The 23,029-nt window shown below is 47.7% G+C and overlaps 3 protein-coding genes across 7 annotated transcripts; 2 read left to right on the top strand and 1 right to left on the bottom strand.

The window, feature by feature from the left end:
- Positions 1 to 725: 725 nt before the first annotated feature.
- On the top strand, positions 726 to 9,761 carry TPM4 (tropomyosin 4). Of its 4 annotated transcripts, none has more exons than XM_062618722.1 (9): positions 726 to 1,040; positions 3,502 to 3,627; positions 6,403 to 6,536; positions 6,810 to 6,927; positions 7,239 to 7,309; positions 7,512 to 7,587; positions 8,151 to 8,213; positions 8,293 to 8,362; positions 9,535 to 9,761. In XM_062618722.1, the coding sequence occupies exons 1-9, from the start codon at positions 927 to 929 to the stop codon at positions 9,615 to 9,617; spliced, it is 855 nt and encodes a 284-aa protein (XP_062474706.1). In that variant the 5' UTR covers positions 726 to 926; the 3' UTR covers positions 9,618 to 9,761. The 4 variants fall into 4 exon arrangements, with proteins under 4 accessions (XP_062474706.1, XP_062474705.1, XP_062474709.1 ...); XM_062618721.1 differs by lacking the exon at positions 9,535 to 9,761 and adding an exon at positions 8,874 to 9,100 and having other exon boundaries at positions 727 to 1,040; XM_062618725.1 differs by lacking the exons at positions 726 to 1,040; positions 3,502 to 3,627 and adding an exon at positions 4,262 to 4,464.
- Positions 9,762 to 10,104: 343 nt separating this feature from the next.
- On the top strand, positions 10,105 to 17,262 carry RAB8A (RAB8A, member RAS oncogene family). The gene is made up of 8 exons (XM_062618728.1): positions 10,105 to 10,322; positions 10,448 to 10,508; positions 10,688 to 10,748; positions 11,009 to 11,086; positions 11,452 to 11,541; positions 12,172 to 12,237; positions 12,705 to 12,755; positions 13,167 to 17,262. The coding sequence occupies exons 1-8, from the start codon at positions 10,199 to 10,201 to the stop codon at positions 13,257 to 13,259; spliced, it is 624 nt and encodes a 207-aa protein (XP_062474712.1). The 5' UTR covers positions 10,105 to 10,198; the 3' UTR covers positions 13,260 to 17,262.
- Positions 17,263 to 17,571: 309 nt separating this feature from the next.
- On the bottom strand, positions 17,572 to 22,589 carry CIB3 (calcium and integrin binding family member 3). Of its 2 annotated transcripts, none has more exons than XM_062618727.1 (6): positions 21,917 to 22,589; positions 21,568 to 21,602; positions 19,781 to 19,892; positions 19,286 to 19,433; positions 18,213 to 18,408; positions 17,572 to 17,785 (listed from the first exon to the last, which is right to left on the bottom strand). In XM_062618727.1, the coding sequence occupies exons 1-6, from the start codon at positions 21,965 to 21,967 to the stop codon at positions 17,764 to 17,766; spliced, it is 564 nt and encodes a 187-aa protein (XP_062474711.1). In that variant the 5' UTR covers positions 21,968 to 22,589; the 3' UTR covers positions 17,572 to 17,763. The 2 variants fall into 2 exon arrangements, with proteins under 2 accessions (XP_062474711.1, XP_062474710.1); XM_062618726.1 differs by having other exon boundaries at positions 22,185 to 22,589.
- Positions 22,590 to 23,029: the final 440 nt, after the last annotated feature.

The raw sequence follows: 23,029 nt of genomic DNA, 5'->3' as shown, positions 1-23,029 counted from the left end.
TAGGACTGCAAAGCAACCAGGGCTTGTCCCGGGGCCGTTGATGCCCTTGGTGGTGCCCTCTGTGGAGCTGCTCCTGATGCTCTTCCCAGAGCCTGCGCTTGCGTTGCCTGAGAGAGAGAAGGTGACTCCTTCACGCAGCAGAAGGAATAATGGATGGTGCTCGTCAGGCTGCGACTCCAGGTGTGTGTCTTTGGCTTTCCTAAGGATTTAGTGAGTGAAACTGCAAAGATGGGCACTCCAACTCGCTGAATGCCTGTGAGCCTCAGCTCGGTGTCTGAATCCGACTCTGTTATGTATTTATACCATTACAGATATAGCTAGTTCCTTAACAGCACTGCTGATTTTCACAGGAAAAAAAGAAAGCACACGCACAAATCCTGCTGTCTCATTACACAGCCTGCATGTTTCCAACATAAATGCATGTATTCATGTTGGAGTAATCCAAAAAGATCCTTTCCTTCATGAGTCCTATGCCATTATTATGAGGAGCCAGGCCATCCCCATAGATCTCTCGGGCTGCTTCATTGCTCTGCAAACACGGAGGGGTGCTAATAAGCTTTCTTTCAAGCATGTGTTCAGATGTCAACACTTTTGCTTCTGTCAGAAGCTTAAAAATGGAAACAGTTTTCTCTTTAAGAAAACAGGACCCAAATAAGGAGATGATGGAGTGGTGAAGATTCCTCTAGCGAGTCTGTTCCAGCTCATTCCTTAGAAAGGCTGTGTGTGAAAGCTCAGAGAAGAGGCCAGTAGATCTGGGCTTTGTCCAGGGGTCTCTGGGTTTAAAGCTCTCTACCAGCACTTGAGCTCATTTTCCCTGTGGCTGGCCTGGGTGCAGCTTCTTGCTCTGCCCAAGCTGTTAAACCCCTCAGGCTTTCCTTTTGGGAATTCTAGTGGCGTGACAGAGACAACCCTACCCTGCTGCCAGAATGGAAGCTATCAAGAAAAAGATGCAGATGTTGAAGTTAGACAAGGAGAATGCCATTGACAGAGCAGAACAGGCTGAAACAGATAAGAAGGCAGCTGAGGACAAATGCAAACAGGTAAGAAGGAATAACCCCACGGGCTGTGCGTGCACTGTGGAAGTAAGTTTAACAAGACGGTGTTGCAACTTTCTGATTCAGAAAACAACATCATCTGAAGGCAGGTTTTCTGTTAAGCCTCTTTTGGAGTCTTTTTGCCTCTTTTTGATGTTAGGCTCATTCAGCCCGCCTGGGTATTAACTTCTCTTTTCAGCCAGCTGATTCTTTGCAAAATTAGCACTACCCACAGATTATGAGAGGGTTTTTTTTGTCTGAGTTTTCTTGAATCTGACATAATTGCCTTAACCTTCTTGTGCTTGCGATTCCGTGGACAAGGCATTACATATTCAAAAATCAAAGCTGTGTACCTTGAACACCTGTAGGACAAGCATTAATACCTCCTGAAGAGGCAGCTGTGTCTAAACATTCCCTGAGCCTCTCCTTGAAATGAGTTGGTGATGTTTGCTTGACTAAAGCTGAGTACACAGAGTGCCCCACAGAGGTGCCAGCTGTGACTCAACAGTGTTATTTGTTGTTAAGAGTAATCAGAAAGGTCTTAATTCAAAAGCTTTTAATTGAATTTTAGTGATATCATTCTCCTTTTGCTTACCCATGTTATTCTGGGGGTCTACCTCCTGTCTGAGCCGTAGCATTTTCAGAACGATCTCAAAATGCAAGCTGTCTACACTCGAGTTTCTTATAGCACTTCCTGTAAAATCCCCTTGTCTTTGCCTTGTGCATTCTCTAAATGTGGCTGCTTCTACTACATCCTCCAGGCTACTATAATAAGTAGTATTTATTTGACCAACTGTTTCTTATGTTCAAGTTTCGTTTGAGAGCCTGGATGATAGAACTAAACTTTCAACCGATACCCATTCAGCTAAAGCAACGGAAAAACGTTTCCAGAGGGTCAGCTGCTGCTGTCTTCCCCTCTGCCCCCAACATAAGGAAAGCTACTTGTCTCCTCCATGTCTCTACAGTAAGGTGCTGCAAGCTGCACACTTGTCACCCCACGTACATAGTCCCTATTTCTTCCCTAGCTTCAGAGGTGCTGATCAGATGCTGTTTCTGTTGGGCCTCTGTTCCACCCACTAATCTTCCTGCACTCAGTAACAGCCACAGCAGACTGTTCTTCAGAGCAGTTAATGGTGATTGAATGCTTAGCCTTTCTTTACATTTAGTCCTCAAAGGTGATTTCCTACAGAGTGATAAATGACACACTTGTGGGACTTTTCAAGTATCTATATGAGGATAATTCACAATGAAGAGCTGAAAGAGAAAAATCAATCTTTGATCCTACCCCTCTTTTCTGAGTTGTCTCAAATCTTTCAGCTTGCTTTTTTTCCCTCTGTGGGCACAGTACTTGAGTAGTGATTTTAATGGCATGCACAAAGGCAGCATCACCTCCTTCATCCTGCTCGCTGTCCTGCTGTTAAAGCATCCAAGCAAGTACACTCAGTTCTCTCACACTGTCTGGTTACTCCGAGTAAAAGTATAGCAACATCACAACAGTCAAGAATAGCACACTACCAAAAATGTCATTCAAGCTATCCTTGAAGCTAGAATGAAATCAGGCAGTGCACTCAAACACAAACTATTTTGAGTGAACTATTTTGATAGACTACATTTATGTGAAGGCAGAGCTAAATGGTTAAATGGGTTTCTCTCCAGACTGAAGTGTTTTGTATTGCAAATGAAATGATGGAGCAGATGGGTTTGCAGGCACACCCTTATCAGCAGCAAGCCTCCCTGATAATGTAAATTCTTCAGGGAGCATGAGACAGTTTGTCATTAAACAGTCTCCTGGCAGGTTATAAATAGTTCCATTCTAGTGTTGTGCTGCCTGGATTTATATGGTATGGAGGAGAAAGCTGGACTTTGCAGGAGGATGGGGCATACCTTGTTGGGCCCCAGTTAGTCAGGGAATAATTGAGGCTGGAAGGGACCTCCGAGGTCACCAAGTCCCACCTCCCACTTACAACAGGGTCTGCTCCTCCCTGCTTCCAGAGCATCCTGTTGGGCTTGAAGTGTCCTGAACAACATCAAACAATGATTAGGGAATGGCCACTAGCTATACAGGAATTTCCTAATAAATCAACAGGTAGTGTTAGGACAAACACAAGGACTTCATTTTAAAACCCTTACTTATGCTGTATAACTGGTGCAGGGTGCTGAGTCCAAAACAGAAATGAGGTGAAAAGGGCTTATACCATGTTATGTATTAAACCAGATCCTCTATATGCTGTGGCAGGGAATGATGCTCCAAGGACGGTGTGTTTCCAGTGATCCTTCCCTGGCAACCACTACTGGTCCTTCTCAAACTCCTTGCCCCAGCAGAACTTTGGTCTAGTCTTTTGTGACTCTTTGTATGTTATGTTAGGTTAAAACTGATAGTAAAGGGAAGTTTTAACCATACTGAACTGGAATTATTCATGGATCAGAATGGTCACTTTGTGTTTTGGGTATTTTTCTCTCTTGACAGGTAGAGGATGAGCTGATGGCTCTGCAGAAGAAGCTGAAAGGAACGGAAGATGAACTGGATAAGTACTCCGAGGCGCTCAAAGATGCCCAGGAAAAACTAGAGCAGGCTGAGAAGAAGGCCACTGATGTACGTACCTAAAGCTAGTATTTGTCTGCAACTACACTGTGTCGCTTGTGCTACGTACGTAGCAGCGACTGTAATGTTTGTATCACAGGACGTTGCTCAGGGGATAGGGAAGGCGATGTTACATTGCAGGTACAGCAGTCCCCTGCCTCCAGTGCCAAAATGAGCTGGGGCTGGCTGCTCTGCACCGGGGGTTGGATGGGTACCCAGAGGGGAGCTTGTAGTGCTGCACGCTCAGGGGTGTCTAAATGGGGCGGGGGGGTGGAATTCATGAGGAAAGACTTAAGGAAGCAGGAGGGTGATGTTCCAGGGAGGCTGGGCCAGGAGCAGGGGAACCCTGCGGCCTTAAGGATGCGCTTTGGCCTCGGCCACGTCGCAGGCGGGCGCGGCAGGCCCGGCCCCGCAGCGGTTCGCTCTGCCGGCACCACGGGCGGGTCTGGCTGCGCGGGGCCCCCCGCCTGAACCCCACCGCTGGGGCGGGGAGGGGGGGGAGCCCCGGGACCCCCGCGGGATGGGGGGCGAGGGGGCGGGTAACGGGCGGGGCGTCCGCGGGCGCGCCCGTCCCGGCGCTGCTTGCGCAGACTCCTCAGTGCTACGTCACCGCCCCCACCTCCAGCGGCGTGACGTCATCGGCCCATTGAAAGGCGCGGGGCCGCGCGCCGCCACGTGCAGCACCTCCGCGCCCTGCCCGCCGCCAGCGCCGCGCCCATGGCCGCGCCGAGCTCCCTGGAAGCGGTGAAGAGGAAGATCCAGTGCCTGCAGCAACAGGCGGATGAGGCGGAGGATCGCGCCCAGGTCCTCCAGCGGGAGCTGGACCTGGAACGGGACCTGCGGGAGAAAGTGAGACCGCCCGGGCTGCCTGCTCGCCTCTCTCGGTCGCTCTCTCCCGGGCTGCCCTGCTCCTTCCTTCCTGTCTCTGGCTCTCTCTCGCTGGGGCGTGCCTGGCTCTCTCCCGCTCCGGGAGCGCGGCTCGGCTGCCGCCTGCCTCCACTCCTCGGCTGCCCTTCTCGCTGCTCCGCTCCGCAAACTCCCCGCGGAACCCGCCGGGCTGCAGCCACGCCTCGCCCGCACTGACCCCCGGGGGCGCGGGGCATCGGCGGCGGTTCGGCACCGGCCCCGCTGCTTGTCGCGCTTCGGGGCCGTTTTCCTTCGGAAAAAGGCGTTGCGAGCACCGGTCGGCATCGGGGAGCGGTTGTGAGATTAGTAGGAAATGGCTGTTTAATTAGGAAAAAGCGCTGCATGACAACGAGCGGGGAGTTCCCGCCTCTCGGCGCCGCACCGCTGGCCCCAGCACAGCTGGGAAATGTCCGAACTGCTCAGAAATAACTTTCCCTCCTGGTGTTCACAGAGCAATGAGAACTCGCCGCTAGTGAGCGGCTCTCCCGGGGCCGGACAGCTGGTTTCAATTAGATTTGTGTGTGATCAGCCTTCCCGGCATCTTCCTGCTATTTTATCGCATGTCAGCGAGTTAGTTTTACCGTATAAGGACTGCGGGCTGCTGCTGGGAGAGGTGGAGCCAGAACTCCAGCTTCCCAGTGCCCCGTCTCCACAGCTTTGGAATCTTGCTTAATTAAACCGTCTTAAAAGTGGCCCGGCTAGTGGAAGGAGCTGCAGGCAGCCCCGGAGCAGCTGCCAGTTTTCTCCATGATGGATGCTTTGTGTGTAAATCGAGAAAGTTAAACACACAGCACTGGGTAGAAAACAAATGAAATGCTGGGTAATTGATGACTACAGGAATCCTGGGTCAGCTTCCATTTGGATCAGTCACTGAAATCCTTTCCAAGATGGTGCAGCTGCAAATGGAAACCACTTCCTCCAGCTTAGGAGCAGCGGTCGGGGACCCATCAAGTTACTTTTCCAAGTGTTTAACATAAAGCATCAAACAAGGACCTTTCCAGGATCTGTAGCCCAAAGAGTGTTTAAAAGATAATAATTAAAAGCTAATTTTATCTATGGCAGTCGTGCCCAGACTGGGGACAATTCAGTGCACAAACTTGGCAGTTATTAAAGTAGGGCTTGATTTCCTTCAAAGAACAAGCATTTAAAGGAGCAGTGTAGTAATAACCACCATGTATTTAGAGACACTGAGTTGTTGGTGTTGGCTGCATGTGAGCAGCTCTCCCAGCAGCCTCCATCTCTTATCTAGTCTGCTTTTTAAACATTAATAGTGTCTCCAATTAGTCTGCAGTTTATTCAATAACATAGAAACAGATCTTATTAAGAACAGCCTTCTGCTTAATCCCTTAACTACTACAGGAAGCAGTGAAAAGGGGAAGTGAACTTATTTTAAGAACACATCTCATTTTTGCCCTATTTATGTTACAAAGCTGAGGGTCTCCCCCACGCTGAGGCCAACAGCATCTGCCCAGCTGAGCACGTAAAGGGAATGAAATGGCTTTAACCAGGGGCAGAGGAATCTGCTGTGAGGTTCTTGGAACAATCCATGATGGAAACAGTTCAGGTTTTAACTGTGAAATCCAGCGGGGTAGATGCAACACCCGGATCTGAAAATACTTCTCCATGGTGTTGAGTCCTTTGTTGTAGGGCAGGAATGATAAGTACCATTAGGAAAGAAAGGAGCAGCACATACTTCATACCTTTAAATTCCTGAGATGCCTTTGTTTAAGCAAACGAAAAGCAGCCCTGGGAAACAGAAAGTTTCCTCTGTGTGCCCAGGAGACGCCTGCACAGGTTGAAGGGAGCGTGAGTTGAGAGCATCTGTCAGAGCGTGAGAGTGGCTTGTCCGTGACCTGGGTCTGGTGGTTGTATTCCCAACAGGCTGAAGGGGAGGTGGCAGCTCTGAACAGGCGTATCCAGCTCGTGGAAGAGGAGCTGGATCGTGCCCAGGAGCGGCTGGCCACGGCCTTGCAGAAACTGGAGGAGGCCGAGAAGGCAGCGGATGAGAGCGAGCGGTATGGTTCCTCCTTCTTCTTTCTTGTAGAGCAGAATATGAATCAAATACTCCTGTATCATTTAGTACCTGCATGTGCTAATTGTGGATGGCAGGTCAGAGGCTCAAAACTTTCCTATAAGCTTGAATAAGTGATTCTGTTAACCTTGAGGAACGGGATGGTGTGGGCAGAACAGGGTATTTTGGTTCTAAATACTGAATTCTGCCTTAGGACCTTTGAAATAAAAGAGCTAAAATGCTTCGACATTAACCACCCTTGCTTTGACTTCTGCAGAGGAATGAAGGTTATTGAGAACAGAGCAATGAAAGATGAAGAGAAAATGGAAATCCAGGAAATGCAGCTGAAGGAGGCCAAGCACATCGCTGAAGAGGCTGACCGCAAATACGAAGAGGTAAAAGGGCTGAGGGAAGGATTAAACACATGGGAGGACCAGGAACAGCTTTGTTACTCCTCATGTTACTCGCTCCTTGTACACTCCTCACTGCGTTCAGCTTGGGAACGTGTCCAAAAGGGAGCATCTTAGATGTTTAATACTAAAAACGCCACAAAAAATGTAACTTTTGGGGGAAAAGCCTGCCCTGGATGTGCGTGTCGGTGTTAACCTGATTTCTTCAGTCAGAAGGGAATCACGGGCATGGTGCTTTGAGAGAAACACCTAAGAAATTCCAGGCTGGCTCCAGAATGGTCGTTTTCTCTCCACAGGTTGCCCGTAAACTGGTTATTTTGGAGGGTGAACTGGAAAGAGCTGAAGAGCGTGCAGAGGTGTCTGAAGTGTAAGTAACTTCAGCTACATGGAAGCGGTTTAGAGCACGGCGTGTTTCAGTAGGAAAGCCTATTCCTGGTAGGCACGTGTGTCGTGTGGGTAGAAAAGCTGTTTTGTACCTGTGTACCCAGTTTTCTCCATTCAGACTGATTCCCTTGTATGTGAAGTCGTAACAGGGACAGTAGTAATTTTGTCTTCTTTTTTTCCTGTAGTAAGTGTAGTGACCTTGAAGAGGAGTTAAAGAATGTCACCAACAACCTGAAGTCTTTGGAAGCTCAATCTGAAAAGGTGGGTTCTGTCAGTAAATGAAGGGACAGGGGCACAGTCGGAGCTTGTACAAAAACCAGAGGGACGGTGAAGGGCTGTGCTGCCCAAACCCAGAGCAGTCCTTGGGTGATTCTCTGCAACACAGCTTTGAGCAGAGCAGTCCTTGGGTGATTCTCTGCGACACAGCTTTGAGCATGTCCTTTCCCACACCCCCTGGCTGCTCTCAAGTTCCTGATCTTGCTCTTTTGGGGGGTTTTGCCCTCTTCATAACACTTGATTTCGATAATCAGGCTCTGGAAGGCTTCGTGCTCTCACCTGCTCACCTCTTTCTGCACTGCAGGGGCACTTGTGCCTGTTAAAGGACAAGATGATAACGAAGGAAAATGATAACGAAGGGAAGGAAACCCCTTCTTGCAATGGGGGTTTATGGACCGGAGTCTGAAATGTCTCCGGGAGGAGGGAAGCGCGGAAGAGATATTTGCAGTTTGTGGAAAAGGAAAAGTGGTTATAAATAGGTCGGGGCTCCATAAACACGTGTTATTGTTGCTGCAGCTTCCCTTAAAGAGTGTTTATTGTTTTCACAGTACTCGGAAAAAGAAGATAAATACGAAGAAGAAATCAAGATTCTCTCTGACAAGCTTAAAGAAGTAAGTTTGTGCAGCCTCAAACTGCATTTTGGCACCGTGCTTTTAACAGCATCCAGTTACTTGATTTCATTTTTTCTAGGCTGAAACTCGTGCTGAATTTGCAGAGAGAACTGTTGCCAAACTGGAAAAGTCTATTGATGACCTGGAAGGTAGGAAATCACTGGAGTTTCCTTTGAAAGTGGGCAGTTTCCAATCAAAACAAAATCCTGGGAGCGGGTGGTGGATTGTATTGGGCAAGGACAGTGGAATGTGTTGGGTGTCAAATGTCCATCAGTGCCTGTAGGCAGAGGGAGTTCTCCTGATGGAGATTCTCTTTTGAGAAGCTGGTAACACTGAACCAGGTTTGGGCATCTCAGATGTGGGGGCTCCCAGGCCCTTCTGGTGTAACCAGATCACAACCTGCTGCATTCCATAAGTGAAAAATGATCATTTTAAGGTTAAAGAAAGGGAAGTGTAGGGCAAGCTCCTGCTCTGCAGCTGGGGGGGTTCCTGCTCTGTACTGGTGCTCAACTCGGCATCTTTCCTTCTCTTGTTTCCCTCCCCAACTGCTTCCTCTGCTGCCTCGCCTTCCCTGCTGCACATCTCCCGCTGTCCGCCTCTTCTCTGGACTGTTTTTCCACCTCTCTTGCTGCAACCTGCCTCCTGCCCTGGGGCCGATAGACGAGCTCTACGCTCAGAAGCTGAAGTACAAAGCCATCAGCGAGGAGCTTGACCATGCTCTCAACGACATGACTTCTCTGTGACCTTCACCGGGGCCGGGCCGCTCTGCTCCCCACGTCTCTCATGCTTTCCTTACCTGTAAAACCTGTCCCTTCTGTGCAGCAGCCACAGGCGCCCCTTCTGCCTCCTCTGTAAGAACCGAGCTCAATAAAACCGAGATACCTCGACCTCTCCGCTTTGGGCTTTGCTTCTCTAGAACTCTCCTACAACCCACAACGGTGACACTGACCATGGCACCAGGATGCACACATGGTGCCGGGGCAGGACCCTGCACTTGGGGTCATGTTGAATCAGTGTTCCTAAAAACACACGTAGCAGCAGAAAGCTCTGAGCATGTCCAGTGTGTGCTGGCAGTGCTCCATCTGCTGGGTTAAACACCTCTGGGACAGCAAAAACCCTGAAGGATGTAAATCACATGTTAATTATGGTGCATGACATGTGAGACATGTACAAAAGCCTCACTGACAGAGCAGTTACCAAAGAAATGGGTCTGTTTTGCGAATGCAGTTACAGCGGTGTCCCAGACGTGAAGGTAAGTAATCATGGGGTTATTCAAAGAGAAAATAACGTGGTTTAAGTCTTGGTTTTTCTTTCTTCCCAGAAAAACTCACCCAAGCCAAAGAGGAGAACCTGGGCTTGCACCAGACACTGGACCAGACACTCAACGAGCTGAACTGTATATGAAACGGTGCCGGACGCCCGCGCCGCCAGGCACTGCCCCCTCCACCCGCACTTCCCGCATCGTCCCCCGCACCCTGCCAGAACCCATAAGTTATGGACAGTGCAGCTGCACCCGAGGCCTTGGTGCCGCCGCGCCCCAGGAGCCAGCCCTGGTGCCACCGCGCCTGCAGCCTGCAGGAGAGCGTGAGCCGCACCCAGGGCCGCTCTGTGCCGGTCCCCGCCAGCGCGGCCGCAGCTCTCGCTCCCGGTCCATCGGTCGTTTCTATACAGCCCCGGTAGAAGCCGTCCCCGCGCAGTAGCGTCGCCCCCGCCGCGAGCCTCTCACCGACGTTTCGTATTAAACCGTTTCTCACAGTTACCAACGCGTTCTCGCGGCCTCTTTGTAGCGTTTCCGGTCGGGTGACGTCACGCCCCAACACGTCACTCCCAGGCGTGACGTCAGTTTATCCGCCCCGCCCCTCGCGCGTCTTCCGCCCGCAGCGGGAGCGCCGGCGCCGGGCTCCTCCCGTCGGAGTCGGCTGTGACGCGCACCGCGCTCAGCCAATGAGGGCGCGGCGGGCGCGGGAGGGGCGGGGCCCGCGAACATGGCGAAGACGTACGATTACCTCTTCAAGCTGCTGCTCATCGGCGACTCGGGCGTGGGCAAGACCTGCGCGCTCTTCCGCTTCTCCGAGGACGCCTTCAACGCCACCTTCATCTCCACCATCGGTGAGCGCCCGCCGCGCTCCCTCCCTCCCTCGGGCCGGTACCGCTTTGCTCCGCCGGGCAGCGGCGGGGGAGGGCGCTCGGCCCCGGGGCTCCTCCGCCCGTGACTCGGTGCCTTCTCTTTGCAGGCATTGACTTTAAAATCAGAACCATAGAGCTGGACGGCAAGAGGATTAAGCTGCAGATATGGTAAGAGCCGTGTCCGGGTCGGTGCGCGCGGGCCACGTTCCTGCCAAGTTTTGGTTGCGTTTGTGCGCTTTGGGAGCTCTTAGAACCCCAAAGACAGCTCCGGTGCCCCCAGTGACTCTGGTGGCTGTAGCCGCCGTGTGCCGGTGGTTTGCGTGACCCCCGTGTTCTCTCCGGTGCAGGGACACCGCCGGGCAGGAGCGATTCCGAACCATCACAACCGCCTACTACCGGGGAGCCATGGTAGGAGCGTGGGGACGGGCTCTGTATTTACCCGGTGCCGGTGCTGGGGCAGTGGGGGAGCGCCTGGGGGCAGGGCCCCTCCATGAGAACGCGTCCCGGGCACCTTCCATGGCCGAGCAGCCGCGGCTGTGTTAGGCGGCACCGTGACCCAAGGGTTTCCAGCGTAGCTGTTGTTCAGTGGCTGCTTTGTGCTGTGAAAGGAGAACTTTAACTCCTGTCTGAAGTAACACCCGCTGAAGCTGCCTCCTTCTACTCTTTAGGGCATTATGTTAGTCTACGACATCACCAATGAGAAATCCTTTGAGAACATTCGGAACTGGGTCAGGAATATTGAAGAGGTAATTTCTCTGTTTCCTCACTGAATGGTAAAGGTGCTGTTTCTGCCAACGAAAGTAGTTGGAGCTTTATTGCTTCAGATGCGTTGAGCTCCTTTTGAAGTTGAAGGGAGCCAAATGGAGTGCAGATCAGTGGTAGTGACTCCTGGAATGCTGTGGTGAACAGTAACTGAGGGGGGGACGAGGGGACCCAAGGGGTGATGTGTTCCTGCTGCTGCAAGTGGTCTGGGAGCGCTTGTGGTGCAGGACACGCACTGGGACATGGGCTGTAAATCCCTGGGAGGTGCTGAGCACCAGCACCTCCATGGTAGGGCCTCGGTGCGTGCCTGGGCTCCCGGGGCAAAGCCTGTGGTGTGTTTGTGTCTCAGCACGCCTCTCCCGATGTCGAGAAGATGATCTTGGGGAACAAATGCGATGCCAATGACAAGAGACAAGTGTCCAGGGAGCAAGGGGAGAAGGTGAGTGCTGCAGCGTCACCCCCTCGCAGCACGGGCTGGTCCGCGGGGGTGGAAGCAGCTGTCGGTGTCGGGCCTGGGGCGATGTTTCCAGGTGGAGCTATCGAGCCTTCCCCAAGCTGCAGCTGCAGGGCCTTGTCCTGCGCTGATAAAAGCTGGGTCTGTGGGAAGGGTTCGTGTCCCTTCTGTGCTCGCCACGTGCCAGGCAACGGCCTGGAGGTTTCCTGAGCCAAAAGGAAGAAAAGGTTTGCTGGAGCTGGGCATCGAGGAAGCGTCTCTCCTTGGCTGAGAGCTGCTGAGATGAGGAGGCCGGGTTGTCTTTGCAGCATCAGGTGTTAGTTGAGGTCGAGGTGGTACATTTGCACACTGCAGATGCTACAAGGCTGAGAAGGTGTCCACGCAAGGGCAAATACACCAAAGGAGCAGATTACAGCGTAAAGCAGCCGAGCAGAGCCGGTGGGAGCCGATGCTGTCAGGAAGGAGATTCAGTTCCCAATATTTGCAGCTTGTTCTGCTTGAGCAAATCCCCCCATTCCCATGAATCACGCCGGGGGGGGAGGTTGGAGCTGTTCCCTGTGCTGCTGCTCAGGTTGGAGCTGTTCCTGTTCTCACCTGCAACTGGTTTGTGTGCAGCTCGCTGCCAGCTTCGGGATTAAGTTCATGGAGACCAGCGCAAAGGCCAATATAAACATAGAGAACGTGAGTACCGGGACCCCCCCTGCCCCTTGCAGGACTCATTGGCTTGTGCAGATGGGGTGGGAGCACTCGGTGCTGTGTGGGGCTATGAAATGTCCTGTGAAGACCTTCGTTGCCCAACGTTGTGCTCCTTTATTTAATATGGGACGTGCCACAGGGGGCTGAGAGCAAAGTGAGAACCTTGGCTCGTGTCTTTGCATCACTGCTGTGATTGATAACGGGCAGCACTTTCCTGCTCCATAGACCTGGGCCTGCAGGTGTGGCCTGGGCAGGGTTTGGGGCTCAGAAGGGAGGTTGGGAGTTGGAAAAGGAGCATTAAAAACCCAGAGGAGGGGGGGAAAAGCTGAGAACTTGGCTCTTCAGGAGCTCGGTGTACATAGAAGGTTGGGAATGCAGCTCATTGCTAAGCAAAAGTGTTCCTGAGTGCATCTTATTTGCCATGTAACACCCAACTGTTGCACTCACTGCAGGCATTTTTCACTCTGGCAAGAGATATCAAAGCGAAAATGGACAAGAAGTTGGTGAGTAACTTTTATTTCATCCACGTTGTATTTCAGTGGGAAACAACCCCAAAGCCAAAGAGTGTGGAAGAAATATTTTGTGGTCTTTTACATGGGGAGTGCACCAAATGTCAGAGGAATTAGTTCCTAGTTTTGCCAGGCCAGGCTCTGACCTTGGCTTACCACCAACTGTCTGTGCAGTGCAGGAGGTGGGTGCAATGGGTGAGCTTCTCTGTTCTCTTGAAAGGAAGGGGTAGAGGTGTGGGTCTTGCTGTGGATTCCTACGTGTTTGAGCATTTACTGGGGGCTTTTTATCCTGGCTGCCTCTGCGCCCATGGAAGGCAGGAGAATGGGTGCAGCGGGTGCTAGAGCTGAAGGCAGTGGCTGCAGTTCTCTGCTGGATAAGTAACAAAATACTCTTTGTGTCTGCAGGAAGGCAACAGCCCCCAGGGCAGCAACCAGGGCGTCAAAATCACCCCGGAGCAGCAAAAGAAAAGCAGCTTTTTCCGATGTGCTCTTCTGTGAGGGACACGGCCTTAACCCGAGCGGCTGCTCCCTGAGCTGGACTCTGCCTGCTCCGAGCGGGCTTTCCTCTGGCTGTGGACTTTGCATTCTCAACCCTGTCACGTCGCGACCGTACGAGTAAGGAATTGGTTCTTTTAGGAATTGTCTGACTCTTCAAGTTTGGAGACGAAACAAGTTCATTTCTGTCAGATTGCCCCGGACCGTGTTGTCTAGCAGAGGGAGTGCAGAGCACCTGAGAGCTGTGCTACAGCACCTTTGCTGGCAGGCTTCTACCTTCTGGTTTGTATCCATGATATATCCAACATGGAGAGATGAAGTTACGACCAAAACAAGAGATGGAAACGCCAGTACTAGTGAAGTACAGGTATGTGTAGGTGAGACGTGTGTGTAGCCACGTCTAGAGGTGCATATAGAACAATTGCTTCTAGACAGCAAAGAATTGTGCTGCTGTGAGCAGTAGAGGCGTGTACCTTCTTGGAAGGTAGAAGGAAGCTTTCTGGATCTCCACCTCTTGGCTGCTATAGAGAAAACCCCTTTATCTGCCTGTTACAGTTGTGTCACTGTGGACAATCCACGAGTACATCTGAAGTTAAAAAATAACCCTCCTCGAAAGAATCTCTTATTTTTTTAAGAAACCAAAGTGTGCTGTAAATGGAATGGTTCCTTCCCAGCAGGAATTATGTTCTCCTTGTTAGACATGACTGTGCTTAATTAAGAACTCCAGATGTTCAGACGTGTTTCAGGGGAGGCAATGGCTACGGCAAGTCCCGTGCGAATGGTCTGTGGTCTGTTCTTAGAGAAACAGGCCTTGGTTCAGGCAGGGACACTCACTCAAGCATTCCAGCTTTTCCTTCTCCACTTGAGAACAACTCCAGATCTGTCATGATGTAATAGCTCAGTTTATATCGTGACAGGAACATGTATTGCACTGCTTCCAGTGGCGTGGCCTCGCGCGCACTTTGCTCACGTACGCAAAGGAATGTTGCACATGCAAACACTTTCTGCAAAGCAACCTTGTGAAGCTGAGATTTGCCTCGCTGCTGACCCGGATTTCAGGCAGCAGCAAAGCTGTCGCTGGTGAGCAGCAGTGCAGACGGTGTTAGTCCTCAGTGGAAATAGTCTATGTATTTATTCTGATATACACAGTCTAGTACATTCCAATGTGTAAAATGTAACAGCCAAGTAAAGCTCCTCCATAGCTCATTACTGTCAGTTCAGAGGCTGTAAGCCTGACTTCATTAGGCTGACATAAGGAGCCAGGAAGAGCCATCTCCTTCAAAGTCTGCTGTGGAGTGATTGCAGTTATGGTGTATTGAATTCAAGCAACCGTATCAGCTGTGTCCTGCAACTCACTGGAATTGTTCACATGCTTTGTTTACATCAACAACTGCACTTCAAGGGTAAAATTAAAGCTGATTTTAAAGTTAATGAATTTACTCACCAGTTTTGTTTTCTCCAAGCTTGTGGTATTACAGCCTGGCCTCAAAGGAGCGCTCCTGAGTATTGCTGTAGTTAATGATCTGTCAGATTCAGACTGAAACTAGGAGTCTGCAGCATGCAGCTGGGCTCAACAGGAGCATTGCCTGTTTTTCTAGAATAGAAAAGGAAGTTTTCCTGCAGAAGTTACTGGTTTATAAAAACGCATTTTCTGTGCTACCAACCTTTTATGTTTAAAGAGCAGATTACAGTGAGCTCTGTTCGTGATTAAAATCATACATAGAGCTTCCCTCTAACCAGAACCTTATGATGTTGTGTTTCTTTTTTTGCTTGCTTGTGGCTTTTTAGTGTGAGGACTTGGTGACCGTGCACCATAGGGGATGTACACGCTGGTGTGTCTGTAGGATAAATCACTTTAAGCTACTGAAGAGCCTTCTAGTCAGTATGTGCTTCAAAGCATCGTTAATGCAGAGCTATAGATTGGGCAAGCAACACTTTGATCTTGAGATGAGGATGCTTTTAAAGAAACACTGTGCACGCTTCAAGAAATGACTGAGGCAGAGGTGGGGAGGTCATTAAGGCATGGGCTGAATGTTGTTTTCCTGCACAAAACTCGTCTGTTTAATGATTTCTTTCTGGCTTGGTAGTAAATGTGGATTGTCTCACATCCATCCTTCTACTTCAGTAGAGCCAGATGCTGCAGCCAGACTTTTTCAAAGGGACTGGAAAAACAAGTGGTTGGTCTAACTTGATGCCGTGGGCTGTCCACCATGATGCTGCCTGGCGGCAGTATCTAAACTGGTAACTTGTCTTGCAGTGAGAAAGCAAACTATATTCATTTCCAAGTAGATAAAACGTGAAGGATGGGATTGTGGTTTTCACTCCTCATTTTCTAAATCTGAAGTTACTCTTTCATTCAAAATGAGTTCTGTATGTGAATACCTTTTGTTTCAGCCTGTGCTGGTTGTTGCACATGTTTATGTACCTAATTTATAGCGTGCTTTCCTTTTATGACATGATTTGGTTTACTCCATGAACAACTACATTACTGCCCAAACTCAGGAAGTTTCATAGTTACTGTGATTACAGTCATCACTGTACTTCTGGGGTCTACGGTCTCTACACCAATATTAAATCAGAGCAAGCAATATGAAACATAAAATGCAAATGTAAGACAGTAAAAGGTTGAAGAAACTGCAGTTGTACGTACACTTGACCGCATGTTGCTAAATGTGGACATCAAATCTTGGAGAAGGACGATATGTAGTTGATGTTTCCATCACATAATTAAATTACTGTGGGTTTTAAGTTCTGGAAGACACGAGTCTGGAAAGAGGTACTGTGTAAATACCTCCAGTAACGTGTTTGAGCTTTCTTTAAGGGAGAAAAGTTTTTCAATCAGATACAGAATTTGTGTAACGGAGGAATTTCAGTGGATCTGAAAAACTAACTCTGCTTCCTGCACATTCTCAGTGTCTAAATGCCACTAAAATTTCAGGTAATGGAGTAACACTTGGTTTGTAGGGAAACAAACCCATTTTTGAGCATGTTCTCAAACTCCCTTCCTTTAATGAGGATCACAGAATTCTGTGGCTGACCTTACTTTTGAGGCTGGTTGCAATATTTCAGATAGTCTTCACCCCCTTTGGGTGTGGGCTGGTCAGGAGCTCGTCTGTCAATAAAAAGGGGAGCTGCAGTCTGAACACTGCCATTTTAACACTTCTGTTGTCTTGGTCCTGTACCAATGGGCACACCTCATATTCCTTGACATCAGAGCCTTATGCCAGCATCAGACCTTCAGCCTCAGATTTATAAATCCTATGGATTATTGTAAGTCTCTTTACTGCTGCTGAAACTTCTTTGGTGTCTCCCTTCATGTGAGATGCTGCTCATCTCGCTGACAGTTGTTAGGGGATGATGATTGTAGTGGTGGTGTCTTTGGCTTGATGATCATGCTCAAAATCTACCATGATTTCTTGTTCTTTTGGACTTGAACTGGCTGGTGTCTGTGCTGGAGAGGAAATGGACAAACAGCTGCGTGGAGGATGGTCTCCATTAGTACCAGAAGCTCAGAGGGGTTGGGAAGGAATGAGGCTAACTTCTGTCTTCATTTCTAGATTAACTAAGGAGCTGTTCAATTGAACGTTGATGGTAACGTGCAGTCTGATTATTTCAGGCTGCCTTATTCTTTGACCCATCTCTTCCAGTGATCGTTGGAGATCTTGTTCCTGTGGTCAATGCAAGTTTTTTGGGCTGGGCTCTCCAGCCCTTCTGCAGGAATCGGATGCTCTACGTTGGGCGTGAGTTGGGACTTAGGGCTTTGCTTTGAAGGGAACTTAATGCATCCCAGAATTTTGTAAAACAAGTGTAAATTGTGTTTTTTAGAATGACCACTTTTGGCTGCCACCCTTCCCACATGGCAACTGCTTTCTGAAACACTTCTCCTTGATTTCCATGTTTGTATGAAAACCAGACCTCTTGTTTATTACAGTATGTATGTTTTTACTCTGTTGTACAGGACCCTGAGCACTGCATAAATAAACTTCTTTATGAAAAGAGAATTTTACCAACTTAGTTTCAGTCCTGTTCATCACTCGTGCATGCAGGTTCTTGTGTGGGAAATAGGATTATTTATAGGAATAGAAAGGAGGGACAGGAACCTGGGGGAGGCTCTCTTGTCCTTGGAAATATGTTCACTTCTCATTATAAATTTGAAAGTAGAAAGCTCTTCTCTGTATAGTTTGATACAAGTTCCTTTATTACCTGGTGCTATCTATTTCTCACCTCTCTGTCTAGGTCAGATTTGCTTTAGCTGGGGGGAGGGAGGAGGAATAAAGTTTTTTTACATTGCAAGGAAAATAGACATTTTGATAAATGACAGAGAAATCACGATGAAGAGCTTAATGAATTGCTCCTTCTAAAGAGGTAAAAGAGAGAGTTCTGCAACTGGTTCAGTTACCAGAAGTTGTCCTCTTTGCTCCCTTCCTTTTGCTCCCTCATGGACGGTGATCTCAGTAATAGTTTTTGAAGGTTCAGGAAATGCTTGCCTCCACATGTTTCACTAGATTCAGATTCGAATGTGAAATGTGCTATTAAAGAAAGAGGAAGTAATGATCACTTATGTGTCGATCAATTAAAAGGATTCACTACAATTAATCCTATAAATTGGAAACTTTGTACATTAAGAAATGCAACATTTGAGTGCTGCTTTGTGCACGATGTGTGTCGGAAACCACAGTAAGACTCTGCCAGGCACCATCTCGTATACTTCTCAGTGGAGCCTAAGAGCTAATACATTTTAAGTTGAGGACTTAAATGTCTAAAATCTATCAGAGGCTCCAAAAGCAACTCAAGAAGCCTCCCTGCTTTTTCAAGCATCTGTTTTACCCAGTGGACAGCTCTACTGCTACTGTCAGGGATCTGCAGTGACTGAGGAGACATAAAATACACACTATAGAGACTTCTGACAAAAAAAATAAGATCAATCTTGTGTTAGAAATGCAAAGCAGATCTTACCTAAGGAAATCTGGAGCCCGTATTATCATATGCTGGAAGTCTTCCAGAGACAGCTTGCCATCGTTGTCCACGTCAGCTTCGTAAATCACCTTTTCGCATACGAGGCTCACTTCTTCTGGGGTGAGTTCATTTCGGGTTAATTTGTTGACTGTTTTCTCCAGATCAGATTTGCATATGTAGTCATCGTTGTTAAAATCTGGCAAAGGAAGCAAAAGGGATTCAAAGTGACAAAACTCAGCCCTTTGACGTGGTCGACTGCCAAGCCCTAACAGGAAAGGTTTGGTTCCCAGGGCATGATGTATTTACGAGGAGAAATTTCAAATCAGAAATGCTTATCTGTGCTTGCTTGTGTAAAAATGAAACAAAATTAAAAATCCTGGAATAATCCCCCCCGTCATACTTAAGGGGAACGGTTGTGAATAGTTTCATGGCTAAACATAGCCTAGCCATCCTTAAATTGCTCTAGTAAAGCACTACTACTGAACTAAAAGCAAGAGCTAGTTAAGTCGAAGGAAGAGAACGAGCTGTGCAGTTTTGGTGGGGCTTTACTTCTGTGAGACCTTGGCTGAATCATGCACAGTTTAAATGGTGAGAAAAAGCTGTTGGTTGGTTGATGTATTCTTTGGCTTTAGCCGATCATAAGGAAAGTAACTGCAAAAAGAAAAACAATCTTTCAATTTGTCCTTGGAGCACGATGCTGGAAGTGTGCTCCTCACACCAAAACCACCCCACAGCGTATTTATGGGCAGCCAGATCGCTTGTGCTGCACTTTTCCAAGCAGTCCCTCAGACACAAGTGTTTCTTACATGTTTATCAGCTCTTGAAAGCTGCAGATAATTTCAGGTTGTAAATTTTGGAGTAAACCCTAACCCCAGATAAAGAAGAGACAAAAGGGTAAAGACGACCAGAAGTTTTTAGGAGAGGGAAGAGACTTTCAAATGCAATGAAATGAAAGGCTGTATTAAAACATGTCTAACTAGCATCATTATGGTGACAAAACGAATTATTTTGCATCCCTACACGAAGCTGCAGGATCTCCCCAAAGTTGACTTTTTAATGCACATCTCACTCACCATAAATTTTAAAAGCATAATAAGCTTTCAAGTCTCTGGGAGCCATTTCACTCATCACTGAAAACATGTCCAAAAAATCATCTAAAGTCATGTTGCCATCTCCACCCTCTGAGAAAACCTCTGCTATCCGCTGGCGGAACGGGTTGTCCTGGGAAACAGAACACAGGAGCAGGGGAAGGTCATCTTTACCAGCATTTATTTCACTGCAGAGAAGACAATTGGAGCGAGATTATTTTTGCTGTAACCTCTTTTTGGCAAGTGCTCCCTTTTCTGCTGTTCTGTTCTTGTAGGCAGAGGTAGACACAGCTGCAGCCCTCTGTAACCTTTACGCCGTTTCAGAGCGCTTTCGGGAATCACTAGAAGCTTCCAGAAAGCCTTTTGACTTCAATAGCCAAAATTTCTTTGTATTTCAGCCTCCCAGCAATTAGTAGTGGATAAATTATTCAAACAGGGTTAGATTAAACCGAAATGTGTCACTCGATTCCAGTTGTGTACCTTTAGCTCTGGCATGCTGCCAATGAGTTCATAGGGAAGTGTCACGTCTGGTTTATGTGTGTAGTCGAGCGGAACTAGCTGTGGGGCTAGATCTCGGTATCTGTAAAACAGTCTGCAACAGAAAGAAAGATTTGTTTAGGGAACAAGTTCTGTAGATCTCCAGGAGCAGTGTGTCTTTTCCAGGACTGCCTTTTCCATCTCACTCCTCACGCTTTGCGTGCGTTACCAGATCGGTATCAGTCACTAAATAACATTTAGTGTGCTCTGTAGGTGGTGGTGGAAGGGAGTATTAAAAAGAACTCTTCAACTGGTGAAAAATGCAAAGCCTTTCATGTTCACGGAACAATCAGGTGAAAATGCTTACCCAGGTCAGGCAGCCAAACCACTAGATACCGTGTATCTGAAACCAGAATTTTACAGTTTCAGATGTATTTCTGCTTTACGACTGGGTGTACTTAGGTGTCTGTGTTTATGAGAACAAGGCACAAGACCTTCCACATGCAGGTCCACCTAATCAGTTTCCAAACAGAGAAATGCTTGTGGCAAGGCAAAAGGGATTTATTTTCTGAGTCCACAGTGAATGTGACCAAAAAAAATGGGCTTAAACTGGAGCATGAAAGATTCAGTTTAAACAGCAGAATAAAACCCCGAATGCCTAAAGCCATGGGCAGGAAGAGCTATCTGGAACTAACTCTAGCAGGATTCTATCCACCCTGAGTATCTTCCTGTTTTTCATAGAACTCAGGGTCAAAAGACAGAAAATGTGTGTAAGGATATTAATTTATCCAACACTTTCAGGATGCTGTTTCCTTTAGTTCTCGTGCTAGAGTAAGGAATAAGCTGTTGGTAACAGCCATTACCAACAAAACAATAGGGCAGAACCTTAAAAGGGATCCTTATCAATAATAAATGTCTTATGACACAGTTATGGCTCTGGCATCTATTTACGGTGTGGAAAGATGACAGGTTTAGATTTCAGTTATTACAGAACCATTCACATTTTATCCTGTCTAGAATTCATACACAGATGTGCAGGTTCTAAAGAGGGACGTGCTCTGGACAAGGTTGTTACCTTCAGCTGAATTAGCAAAAAACAGTGGGGACATCTTGAGAGATGCAGAACCTGAGCACTTCCCTTTCTGCTGGAACACCAAATGGTTAAGAATGGCAAGTGCAACTTCAATAGTGTGGGTGTTACTACCTGAGTAAGGATTTTAATGAGAGGAGAACAAGTTCAGGTTTTCAGTGAAGATTCTCAGTCTTACATGAGCAGAATACTGAGCCTGTCTTTGTCAGATCCTTTGGCCAGAGATTAAACGGAGTGCTTGATGGGGTGACTGAAGGCTTTGGGAACAATGCATCTTAGAGCAGTATCATTTATAAGAAGACATGAAGAAAATTTGACACGGTCATGAAGGTTTTCATAAAGCAGGCAAAGTATTCTGAAGAATAACAGTACACTTGGAAGCATCTGTCATAAAACAAGGTGAAAGGAATGTGGATGTCCCTGGCAAAGGAGGCACTGATATAACCTTTTACATTTATCTCTGTTAACTAGAGAGAGACTGGTACCTTAATACAGAATTTAGGATTCTGGCTCAGTTTAGGATAGATACCAGAGAGTTTGTACACAAAAAGGCAACAAAAATGCTCTGGCTTCCCAAAGGTATCACTCTGAATTTGTGTAAATCCATTTCCAAACTATTTCTAAATACCTCACCCTATATGTAACTCATCTTTATAACAATCTCTGTCTTTTACCCACAAAATGCATATAGAAAACTCACCTCAGTATTTCTTTCCTTGTAAAGAATGTGCAGTCCTGTGAAATAAGAAAAGATATAACATGTAATGCCGGTATTTAGCATGCACTGACCCAAACTTTTCCCATATAGCAGCTTAAATGGAGTTACACTGCAATATATGTGGCCAAGCATTAAAGCTCTTTCTTTTTGGCACATAATTAAGAGTATTTTATAACTCTTCTTCTAGATGTAAGAATCAAACTATGTTAGTAAAATCTTTGCTGTAGTTTAGTACTCCTAATTCATAGTTTTTAAGAGAGATTTTTTAAAAACCCCATTATTTGCCATTATTCAACGTTCTGTCCAAACAGCCATTTAGTTTGTTTTGTACCTGATACGCATCCAGTTGCTCTTGAGTGAAAACAGTTTGCTTGTTGCCCATTTCTAGCTCTGAATGCTAATTCTAGTCCCATCATTCTTTCCTCGGGGGCACCTTTATAGGCAGGCTGGATATTCAGTTATTAAAAGCTGCAACAATGAGGTTCAGGTATAGCAGAGGATCAAGTAACCAGCTTCCCTATTCCCCAGGCTGTAAAGTATCATAATAGGAGCATTTCATCAAATCTTTAGTCTCAAGGCTCTTATCCAGCATCACTCACCTGTCTCCGGTGTGCACAGTGGGGACTCATGTTACAGTATTTACCCAAACAAGTAACAGCAGCTGGTTTATGTCTTTGAAGCAGCAGGAAGACGTCATGGGGCATGCTTTTTTATCCCTTCACCGATGGTAAAGTAACGGCAAAGCATCAGTGGTGTCTGTCTGCTTTAAGAATTAACACCAAATATTAGGAATTCATAACAGTGATGGTAACCCCTCATCCTTTCCTTCTCACTGCTCCCTGTAATACACATTATACACTAATATACCGTACTTTGTGCTGAAGGTAGTATCTATAAAGTCCAGTCCCTTTATTCTGTATTATCTGCTGATATACATCACCACCACTTAATGATTATTAGTGTGACATGCATACGTATATAGTGCATATACATGTTCATACATGTGAACAGACATATGATGTTACAGGCTGCATGGATTATGCAACCAAGGGATGGAGGAAGAGGAGGCTGCACAACCACAGCCTTTATCTATTGATCACCTTCATTTCTTGGGCATTGCTACTGTGCCCGGTGTCCTCCCCTCAGTGAAGGAAGGGGCCTCATGCGCCAGTGTGCCTTCAGAGTCATGGAATCATGGAATGGTTTGGGTTGAAGGGACCTTAAATCTCCTCCAGCTCCAACCCCTGCCACGGGCAGGGACCCCTTCCACTGGAGCAGCTTGCTCCAAGCCCCTGTGTCCAACCTGGCCTTGAACACTGCCAGGGATGGGGCAGCCACAGCTTCTCTGGGCACCCTGTGCCAGCGCCTCAGCACCCTCACAGGGAAGAGCTTCTGCCTTGTATCCAGCCTAAACCTCCCCTGTTTCAGTCTGAACCCATCACCC

This window comes from Pezoporus occidentalis, unplaced genomic scaffold (genome assembly GCF_034315485.1).
Source record: "Pezoporus occidentalis ecotype Australia unplaced genomic scaffold, CSIRO_AGI_Poc_V1 ctg202, whole genome shotgun sequence".
Taxonomy (NCBI): Eukaryota; Metazoa; Chordata; class Aves; order Psittaciformes; family Psittacidae; genus Pezoporus; species Pezoporus occidentalis.
This window is presented reverse-complemented; position numbering and strand designations above follow the sequence as displayed.

Coding starts and splice junctions, on each gene's coding strand:
- TPM4 (XM_062618722.1), top strand. CDS start 927: ATGGAAGCTATCAAGAAAAAGATGCAGATGTTGAAGTTAGACAAGGAG. Junction 7,588..8,150: donor TGGAAGCTCAATCTGAAAAG/GTGGGTTCTGTC, acceptor TTGTTTTCACAG/TACTCGGAAAAAGAAGATAA. Junction 8,363..9,534: donor GTCTATTGATGACCTGGAAG/GTAGGAAATCAC, acceptor CTTTCTTCCCAG/AAAAACTCACCCAAGCCAAA.
- RAB8A (XM_062618728.1), top strand. CDS start 10,199: ATGGCGAAGACGTACGATTACCTCTTCAAGCTGCTGCTCATCGGCGAC. Junction 11,542..12,171: donor CCAGGGAGCAAGGGGAGAAG/GTGAGTGCTGCA, acceptor GTTTGTGTGCAG/CTCGCTGCCAGCTTCGGGAT. Junction 12,238..12,704: donor CCAATATAAACATAGAGAAC/GTGAGTACCGGG, acceptor CACTCACTGCAG/GCATTTTTCACTCTGGCAAG.
- CIB3 (XM_062618726.1), bottom strand. CDS start 22,289: ATGCCCCATGACGTCTTCCTGCTGCTTCAAAGACATAAACCAGCTGCT. Junction 21,603..22,184: donor ACTGTGCACACCGGAGACAG/GTGAGTGATGCT, acceptor CTTATTTCACAG/GACTGCACATTCTTTACAAG. Junction 17,786..18,212: donor CGGGCTCCAGATTTCCTTAG/GTAAGATCTGCT, acceptor TTTCTTTAATAG/CACATTTCACATTCGAATCT.